The 10,897-nt window shown below is 35.7% G+C and overlaps 1 protein-coding gene across 1 annotated transcript; it reads left to right on the top strand.

The window, feature by feature from the left end:
* The first annotated feature begins 560 nt into the window (after window positions 1-560).
* LOC130975502 (uncharacterized) lies at window positions 561-7,944 on the top strand. The gene is made up of 13 exons (XM_057900293.1): window positions 561-742; window positions 861-944; window positions 1,034-1,788; window positions 1,869-3,073; window positions 3,189-3,377; window positions 3,469-4,476; window positions 5,914-6,187; window positions 6,592-6,628; window positions 6,707-6,805; window positions 7,086-7,121; window positions 7,223-7,337; window positions 7,573-7,770; window positions 7,873-7,944. The coding sequence occupies exons 1-13, from the start codon at window positions 561-563 to the stop codon at window positions 7,942-7,944; spliced, it is 4,254 nt and encodes a 1,417-aa protein (XP_057756276.1).
* Window positions 7,945-10,897: the final 2,953 nt, after the last annotated feature.

The raw sequence follows: 10,897 nt of genomic DNA, 5'->3' as shown, positions 1-10,897 counted from the left end.
ATGATATAGTGATTGACTCAGATTATATTCAACAAGAAATTCATAATAATAATACAGGTTTTTTTTTAATTGTCATCTTTTTCGTTTAAATCTTCTTCCTTTTTTCATTTGTTTAATTTTCACATTTTTAATTAATACTATTTTTTTAGGGTCATCTAGCTTAAACACATTATCCAATTGCAATTTGACATGCGAAATAGGTAGATATTAACATAAAATATATATTTTAGATATATTTATTGTTGCCTTTCTTAAAAAAGTATCCGTATATGATTTTTTTAAAATATTTTTTTATTAAATTTAGTTACTTGGGATGCTGGGGATCCAATTCATGTATGTCGATATTGCAAAACTATGATGTGGGACGGTGAAAGGCTATCTAAGAGCAAAGGAAGTAATATCCCTATATTCCGCACATGTTGCATGAGTGGGAAGGTTGAGCTTCCTTTTCTTAGGGAGGCACCCCAGATTCTACAAGATTTGCATTTTAAGGATGATGAACGTGATGATACTTTCGCAAGAACATATGTTCTTTTAATTTCATGTTTTGCTTCACATCCATGGCTGATAAAATTAATCACAATATAAACAATGGATCTGCACCTCCTACGTTCTCTCTTAGTGGTCAAAATTACCATTCAATTGGAAGTTTGCTTCCCTTACCAAGTGATATTCCAAAGTTTGCACAGTTATACATAGACGACACTGAAAATGAGATTCAAAATCGCATATCTGCCATCAGGTACATAATTTTTTTCCAAAATATACTATGTTATTTACTATAGAATATTTCCTAATAGTTTAATGAAAATATTATATTTTTAAAAGTTTGAGTAGCAATAATTTTTTTGTTTAAACAGATCTTCCAATTCGAATAATGTTATTGAGCAAACAATTGTTAATGAGTTGAAACAAATGATGGATCTTCACAATCCTCTTGCAAAGTCATTTTGATATGCACGCGATCGCTTCAAAGAAGATTCAAAAACTAATATCAAGCTCAAACTAATTAGAAAAGGGAAAAGAATGGTAGGAGGTATAACATCCCAACAGCTTCTGAGGTTGCAATACTTATTGTTGGTGATATTGATGAGTCAAGTTTGCAGAGAGACATCATTCTTGAGACTACCTCTAACAGGCTAAAAAGGATAGATGTCCTTCACCCGTCTTACCGGTCTCTACAGTATCCTTTGATTTTTCCCTATGGGGAGGATGGTTTTAGGCCAGGTATTGAGAACTATTCCACGTTTGATATTTCTGGTACTAAGAAGAGAAAGACTATAAGCATAAGAGAATTCTTTTCATACAGAATACAAATGCGTTTGGAAGGATCATCTATACTATTACATTCAAGAAGATTATTTCAACAGTTCTTAGTTGATTCATATACTATAATTGAGTCTGAGCGTCTTAGATATTTACGCAACAACCAACCTAAGCTCAGGGTTGACAAGTACAACTCATTGCACGAATCTTTAGTTAGGGGAGAAGCTGATGCGATTCTTTCTGGTCAAAGAATAATTCTTCCAAGCAGTTTCACTGGTGGTCTTAGATACATGTTTAACAATTGTAAAAATGTATTTGCCATTTGCAAGTATTTTGGATACCCCAGTTATTTTATCACAATTACTTGCAATCCTAAATGGGACGAGATCAAACGCCTTTTACATGGCACTGGCCTTAAGGCAGAGGATCGTCCTGATATTGCCTCAAGAATCTTTAGTATTAAGTTAGATGAGTTGATATATGATTTCAAGAATGGGAGGTTCTTTGGCAATATTTCTGCATGTAAGTTTTATATATATATTATTCTTATACTTTTTTTGTTTGTATTCTGATGTCAATTATTTATACAAATGTGTGCACAGTTGAATTTCAGAAACGAGGTCTACCACATGCTCACATTTTGTTGTTCATGCAACCACAATATAAGCCTAAATCACCCGATGATATTGACCGTATGATATCTGCTGAAATCCCTGATAAGACTAACATGCCTAGACTTTATGCAGCTGTTGAGAAGTTCATGGTTCATGGTCCATGTGGGAGGCACAACATTAGTAGTCCATACATGATAAATGGAAGGTGTTCTAAGTTTTTTCCAAAGCCATTTAGGAATAGAACGATTATTGACGAGGGTGGTTTCCCAAAGTATAAAAGGCTAGATAATGGTCATACAATAACTAAGAAGAATGAAATTTTGGATAATTCTTATATTGTACCTTACAATCCTGATCTACTCTTAAAGTATGGTTGTCACATTAACGTGGAGCATACATGTCAGACTTCTTCTATTAAATATTTATTCAAGTACGTCCATAAGGGTAATGATAGGGTTACTGCCTCATTTTACCAAACATCTGCTGATGGGTCTTCTCAACAAGTTGTTGATGAGATACGTAACTACTATGATTGTCGTTACATTTCTGCATGTGAGGCAGCTTGGCAGATATTTGGTTATGAGATTCAGCTTAAAGATCCTGCAGTGATTCGTCTACCATTCCACCTACCTGACGAGCAACCAGTTGTTTTCAAGGACCATGAGAACATTGCTGATGTTATTCAACGTGTAGATGGTAAGGTTACTAAGTTAGCTGCTTGGATGTTGGCTAATCGTGAGTATCCTTTTGCTAAATCTTTAACATACAGCGAATTTCCTACAAAATTTGTATGGAAAGATGATTCATGCATGTGGTTTCCTCGCAAACAAGGCTTTTCTATTAGACGGCTGACTCATGTTTCACGTGGTAACAGTGAGGATTATTACATGAGAATATTGTTAAATATACAAAGAGGATGCATGAGTTTTACTGATTTACGTACTATGGATGGTGTGGTATACAACTCATTCAAGGAAACATGCTATGCTTTGGGACTCTTACAAGATGACAAGGAATTTATTGATGCAATTCTAGAAGCAAGCACTTGGGCGTCTGGAAACTACTTACGAAATCTGTTTGTTGTGTTGTTGATTTCTAATAACATATCTAGACCTGAATTGGTATGGCAGCAGTGCTACCAACAATTATCTGAAGATTTGTTATATCACATAGAATTTCAACACTTAATCCAGGTATATCATTCAACATGTTAAATCAATTTCGCTTATAGGATTAAATAATATTCTTTATCTTAAAATACATCATCAATTGCTTAACAACTTTTCCATCTTCATTTTAGACATTCAGCTTAGTGATGATCAACTACTGAATATGACTCTTTCAAAGGTTGAGATGATGTTGCAAGCTAATGGTAGGTCACTTCGAGAGTTTAATGGTATTCCTCTCCCTGATTTAGATATCATTGATGGCTTGGATAATCGGATAATAGCTGACGAGCTAACTTTTGATATTGTTGCCCTAAGGGACAAATTAGAAGTTATGTTGTCCCAAATGAACAGTGAACAACAAAATGCTTTTCATAGAATAAGCGAAGCCGTGAATAATAACCTTGGTGGTTTTTTTCTTCATATATGGTTATGGTGGAACAGGTAAGACATTTCTATATAGGGCACTTTCTGCAGCTATTTGTGTCAAAGGAGAAATTGTTCTTAATGTTGCCTTAAGTGGAATTGCATCTCTTTTGCTTCCAAAAGGTCGTACAGCTCATTCTAGGTTTAAGATACCTTTGGAACTTCATGAAGATTCTGTATGTAGTATAAAACAAGGGTCTCCGCTTGCTAAGTTGATTTGCAAAGCAAAGCTTATTATATGGGATGAGGCTCCGATGCTAAACAAGATTTGTTATGAAGCACTCGACAAGTCTTTCAAAGACATACTTAGATCTTCATCATCATACAATGAAGACTTACCCTTTGGTGGTAAGATAGTCGTACTTGGAGGTGACTTTAGACAGATTCTACCTGTCATACCTATGGGATCTAGACAAGATATTGTACAAGCTACAATTAACTCATCTTATCTGTGGTCATCATGCAAAGTAATTACTCTTTCTCAGAATATGCGTCTTACAGTTGGTGTGCCTGAATCTGATTCTATTGAAATAAAACAATTTGCTCAATGGCTTCTTAGAATTGGTGATGGTCTTGAAGGAGATTCAATTGATGGTGAATCTGAGGTCAATATTCTAGAAAAAATTCTAATTAAGGACAATGCTGATGGCTTTGACAATATCATTAGATTTGTATATCCTGATATACTTACTAATTTGAAACAGTCAACTTTTTTCAAGAAGAGAACCATTCTTGCTCCTACACTAGATGTTGTGCACGAGGTAAATAATCATATAATGAAGCATATTGAAGCAGACGAGAAGGTTTATCTGAGTTCTGACTCCATGTGCGTTGAAGAAGGTAGCATGGAGTCAGAGCTTGATACATTTACTCCTGACGTACTAAATGCAATTAACTGCTCATGTTTACCACCTCATGAACTTATATTAAAAGTAGGTGCTCCTGTTATGTTACTAAGAAATATTGACCAATTTAATGGACTTTGCAATGGTACAAGATTACAGGTAAGGAGATTAGGTAATCATGTAATAGAGTGTGTTATTTTGACCGGGGATAAAGCAGGAGATGTTGTTCTAATACCTCGCAAGAACATGATTCCTAATAATCCAACGTTACCTTTCAGATTTCAAAGAAGGCAATTTCCGTTGGTCCTCTCATTTGCAATGACCATTAACAAGTCATAAGGATAGACTCTCAGCACAGTTGGGTTGTATTTACCCAAGCCAGTTTTTACACATGGACAACTATATGTTGCTTTATCAAGGGTTAAATCTAAGCTAGGTTTAAGAGTGTTGATTCAAAATAACACATGTATATCTACTTCAGCAACAATAAATGTTGTGTACAGAGAAGTCTTTCAAAATATATCTTAAAATTTTATCTTACTTTATTACTGAATTATATTATTAATAAAATTATATCAGATTAACCATTCATTTTTTTATTATTCAATTCACATATTGGTTTAAAACATCGTGAAAATATATATACATAAACAAATTTATTTCTCATTATTATTTTAAAACTTTGATTTAACTACATAAATTAATTACTTCCTATTATATATAAACATTTAACAATAATACGTATACATAATATTATTAATCATAACTTTTCATTATTTTAAATAATTATTATATATTCTTATTCACTTCTTTAAATATTTTCTATGTTTGTAGTCATCAACAGTTATTTTTTAATTTGTTTCAATTAATTCATAATTATATGCATAAATTATGTCCGTGCATTGCACGGGTACTACACTAGTATGAGAGTAATAAGGAGGTCTGTGATCGACAAGTGGAGTGTTCCATACCAGACACGTGGAGCTGTGTGTGGTTGACAAGTGTTTGTTTTAGCGTTGGACACCTGGCAATTTACAAAGCAAAGAAGTATGCTTATACAAAAAAAGTCCATATACATATTGTTTGAATGAGTTAGGCACCTAGCACTTTTGTTTCTTAATGTCTACAGAAAAAAAAGAGTCCATATACAAATAAATAAAAATATCCTTAAGATAAATTGAGTCAATAATGTCTAGCAGATAATACACACTGGATGGTAATAAATTTAATATCTATTTCAAGGACAGATATAGACAAATGGCTTTGTGTTCACTCCCCATTCTCTTATTCTTCTGAGGTTGAATATGTGAGAAAGAAAAATCCTTTCTAGGTTCGTTAGTTGGAACAGAACACGGTATGGTTGAATCGTATGATTTTGTTGAAGATGTTAATGCAAAGAAACTTGCATGGAGTTTTAAAGTTCATATTGTTAGGATTTGAGAGGTTCCTAATAGATTCAACTTGAAGGAGCTTAATTCCATCGAAATGGTTCTTTAAGATAGTAAGACAAGTACATACAAACTAATAACTACCAGCTATCAATATATTTTGGTTATGAATATTTTGATTACAATGTGCATTCTTAATAATGTGCAGGGTGGTAGGATTCAAGCTTCCATTCCAAAATCCTTGGTGAAGAAGTGGAGGGAAGTGATTATTGAGTTCCAAATGTACACCATGAGCAACTTTATTGTAATTAAGAAAACCAATACTATGAAGAGAGTCACACCGGGGACATGGGTCCTTACTTTCTCACATAGGACTAGGGTTGATCATGTTGTGAATCCAAGTTTTTCACTTCAACCTTTTCGCTTTAAGACAATTCCACAGCTCATCAATGCTGGAAGCTCGGTTGACAATGATCTTTTTGGTAAGTTAACTTAATATAGTTAATGATATTCATGCTATATGCAAGTCTTTAATTTTTATTGTGGTGTCTTTATGGTTTATAGATCTTATGGAAGGAAGATCCAAAAAATTTACTCACTAATAAAGAAAAAGAGACAAGACGTCTGGCGGTTGTGTTGCAAGATCTTGAGTACATTCACTAATAATAGTCATTTTTTAATGATGATCCTAGCCAATAGAAACGAACAAAAGAAAATATCCTTTATACTATATGTTAGGAACAATAGGATTAACTGTGTGCTATTTGGTGGCATGGTGGACCAAATACTACCACATTTTGAGGAAAGAAGGGTGGAACCACTTATTGTCGTGCTGCAGAAAAGACATCTGTTTAAAGTCTCTTCGATGTTTTCAAACTACACATAGATGACCAACTAGCAGATGTTGTGGGGTTCCGAAACAGGTTGGTAACCATACAATTTATTGGAGTATCTCCAATACTTTTTTATGTGTAACAATTAATATGCATTCCATTTTGAAGCAACAATATAGTAATAGATTTTGAAATATCTTTCAAGTTGCTAGGTGGTGCACCACCAACTTCAGTTAGAATAAATCAGGTTACATCCCATACCGCCTGGTCTGCTGCAGACGAACTGAAAAGAGGGGATGTTGTGGTGAAATCTATAGAGGATGTCTTACTCTCTATGGAAGTAAAATTTCATATAAAAAATTATATGAACTTTTAAGTTATGTATTAAATATTCACTCATATATATTCTAAATTTTCAGGAAGGTCTAACTTGAATTGCAAGTAGCATTGTTTTTATAAACGCTGAAAATAGTGATTGGTTTTATAAAGCATGTAGAAAGTGTCCAAAGAAAGTTAAAATTCCAATTGAAAATCGATATGAATGCAGGAAATGTGGCCACACCCTTGAAACTGCAACAATCAGGTACAAATGATTGCCAAACAAATTTATCCGGCCAAGGAATAAAATATACAGCCAAACCTTTGTTTTAAAACATATACTCACTTTTGATATACAACTATTAGGTTCAAGGTGAAAGTAATGGTATATGATGGGACTAGGAGTATGACGTTGCTGTTGTGGGATAGAGAAACAACCCAACTTTGTGGGAAGGCAGCTGACAAGATTATGGAAGAGGAGGTAAGTTCAATCAATAGTTGTGTTGCAAGATCTCGATTAGGTTCAATAACCACATGTAGTTGAATTTAAGTAAAATTAGTTACTAAAAAAGCTTTTAATATCGGTGTTAGTGTTGAAATTTCAGAAGATTAGATAGCGGTACTTGAAGTGCTAGGTATTCATTTGGGTGCAATGATGAAATGTTTACATAGAATTTCTAGCAAAGCCTATAAGTAATGTAGGATACTTATTGTAGGAATCTGGAGGGGATGAGTATCCAGCAACCCTTGATGCTATGATGGATAAAAACCTACTATTCAAGATTAATGTCAAAACTGCCAATATAAAACAGTATGACCAAGTATATACTATGATGAAAATCTGTGACAATGACGACTTGATTGAAATAGTACAATCCAAGGGAGTCCAAAGCATTTCGAGTTTGAATATTACTGTATGTTTTCTAATTTATCCCAACTCATGATTTTTGTTGCATGGATAGATATGAACTGTGATCTATAACTGCTAAGTAGAGCCTAGGTGAATGTGTTTCCAGGAAAATAGGTGTAGTAACTCAATTGATACTTCAGCAAATATGGTCAACCTTAACACTGATACTGATCGTTAGCTGTCTATGGTAAGAGTTTATTATTTTAGAGTTATCATGTTTGTATTAAGAAGAGTGTGTTGATAGTGTGAAGTCCAAAACTTCAGCTAAATGAACTCCCGGATGTCTAAAGTATGCCCCCTGAAACTGAACGACATTGATGAGGAAAGACAGTTCTCTACCAATAAAGTTAGTAGAAAGGGGGACAAGAGGCAGAAATTTCAGATTAACGATCCTAACAATTGATATTACTCAAGTGGGAGGGGACTCAAACAAGATTAGTTGTTGCTTGACATTTGATATGTTATAATTATGTTTGAGATATTATGTAATAATGGTAGTCGGCTAAGACAATATTTAGAAGGATAGTTTCTACTTATGAACCTCAAAACTAATATGATCATTGTCATTAAGTTATCTTTTTGTATGTAGCAAATTTAATAGACTTATCCAGTAAATCTTTCACTCCTTATAAACTATATGTTTCAAGAATACATGATAAATCTTACGAATTAGTGCATAATATTTACCCAAGTAATTGCAGAATAGTGCAATGCGAAATGGATTAGTCTGGAATCATTTCAAAGTTTGATTTGAACAGTTAATGCAAAAGATGGAACAACGATTGTACCTACCAAAAATAAGGACACAATGTTTCAATTACTGTGGCTGTGTGAAAGTTGTAAGACCCAGAATATTTGAAAAGTCTTATTATGATCAAGTCTCAAATCCTACAGTTAATTATAGCCTTAATTTCAGAGATTATTTTATTAAAGATAATTAAGGCAAGTTTTGATTTATTGGATTTGAGATAAGTTATGATTTTTATCCAATTTCACAATTGTTGGATTATTTTCTATATTCAAATTTATAAAGTTGGTAGTTATGAAATAATAAGGATTTTATATGATTTGGATTGGATAAGTAATATTTTAAATATTATTACTGCTATTTTGGAAAATGAAGAAATTAAGTATGCTATTTCTAATTTTTTGGATTTGGGCATTTTATTGAAAATAATTTGTAAAAATGAGGAGCAAATAGTATTTTCTATATACAATTAGTGTTGGATTCAATTTGGGTTTCAATTATTGTATCATTCCCAATTTTATGTGAAATTGCCAAATTACCCCTAGCCCTAATTTTCAAAAATGAAACCCTAACCTTAGAAACCCTAACCCGACCCGGTTTCCCCCAACTGCTGCCACCCCTCTCTTCTAACAGCAGCAACACTTCTCCTTCCTCAAACCAATATACTCAGCAAATCTTTCCCCCTCTCCCCAACAGAACGCAGCACACAAGGCTTCCCAGTTCCATGAAAGAAAGAAACTGAGGCAGAAAGGGAGTCGGAGAGACAGGGACGGCGCCACAGCCCGGGGCTCACTGCCGTCGCAGTCGCCGTCGCGCCTTCTGCGATCAGCCTCGCCACCCGTCCTGCTTTCCGTCAAGTCCGCCCCGCTGCTGACGTCGCCGAACCAGGCTGAGAGAGAGAGAGATCGAAGCGAGCCATGAGAGAGGGTGACGAGCGCGAGCCAGGACCGGGAAGGAGAAGCCACCGCCGCGCATCCTCGTTGCCGTCGCTGGAAGCTTGGCACCGCCGCCGCCCCTGTTCCTCGCGCCGTCACCTCTAGCCGTCGCCAGTCGCACCAGAGATGCGCCGTGAGGGAGTAGCCACCGCGCCCAGCCGCCATCACATCCTGCTACCATCGGAGCTCGCGTCGCTGTCACCCAAGGCCGCCGTTCTTACCGTGCTCCATATGGGATCTGGGTTGAGCACGCCGCCGTTGCCATTGGGAGCTGCTGCTGAGGCCAGGGTGCTATGGTGGTTGCTAAAGGGGTCACTGTCAAAGGGGAACGCTGTGCCTCTGTGTTTCTGACCGCCGGAGATGGTTCTATGACTTCCGAGATCACCGCTGAAGCTCTAGACAGAGTTTCTGCCACTTGAGACCTTGCTGCCGTCGCCGGAAATGTTTGCCGGTAAGGGTTTCATTTGAGGTTTCTGCCTTTTTGGTTTTCGAGATGGTTTTGATGCTGTGCGATTTTTCTAGTTGACCCACCAGAGTTTCTGGCCGCCGCCGGAGCTGTTGCTGCCGCCGGTTTGAAATCGCAATTGCTTCGTTTTGCTAGTTCAGTAAGTATTTATGTTTCGGAAAGCCTCGCGTTAGTATTCTGTTGTGTTCGGTTAATGAATATGAGTTTTGATAACGTGGGGTCGAGTCCTGATTATTGTATGTTGCGATTAGTGTCGCTATGGTTATTGCGGATGTGGCTTGAAGCTGAGATTGCGGTTGTTGATGATTTCGGGTTGAGGCGAAAAAGGACTCTGTGACGTGTTTGAGTTATGGAAATTGCGTTTTGAGGTAGGGGCGCTTTCCAAAACTATGTTTTATGTATTGGAATTATTACATATGGATACTGATGTGAGATATTGTGTATTTAGTGATTGCATCTGCCTTATGTATTATTTGATTAATTCGAATGATTATGGATGTTGATTTGGCTGAATTGTTGTGCGGCTTGTGAAATGTAATGTTTGAAGTTGATTCTTTAAAGATTTGAAATATGAGTTTAATCCGTTGAGGATTGGTTTGATTTGAGTAAATTATTTTGATGATTTGAAAGGTCGAATGTACCTTTGAATTTAGCCTGGTTCATTTTAATTGATTTGGTTTTGGACCAGTGTTTTGGTTATTGAACCGTTTCTTTAAAAGCTTTGGAAATGAGTTAAAACGCTTAATATTGAGTTGATTTTGAAATGGTTTCCTTGAGATACGCCACTGAGGCAGTTGATGGATTTAGCTTGCTTTGAATTGATTTCTGGTTTTGAGCTGTTGAAAAGGATTGAGAAATGGTTTAGTTGGGACCCGAACCGGGTGGCAAAAATCCAAGTTTTAGGGGAGGTGCTGCCGAAATTTCTACAAAATCCTACATTTGTTTGTAAGGTTATTTAAAAAGGGTTGGATTTGAGAAATTG

Source organism: Arachis stenosperma, chromosome 4 (genome assembly GCF_014773155.1).
Source record: "Arachis stenosperma cultivar V10309 chromosome 4, arast.V10309.gnm1.PFL2, whole genome shotgun sequence".
In the NCBI taxonomy this organism is placed as follows: Eukaryota; Viridiplantae; Streptophyta; class Magnoliopsida; order Fabales; family Fabaceae; genus Arachis; species Arachis stenosperma.
The sequence above is the reverse complement of the archived record's forward strand: the minus strand, read 5'-3'. Positions and strand labels throughout refer to the sequence as shown.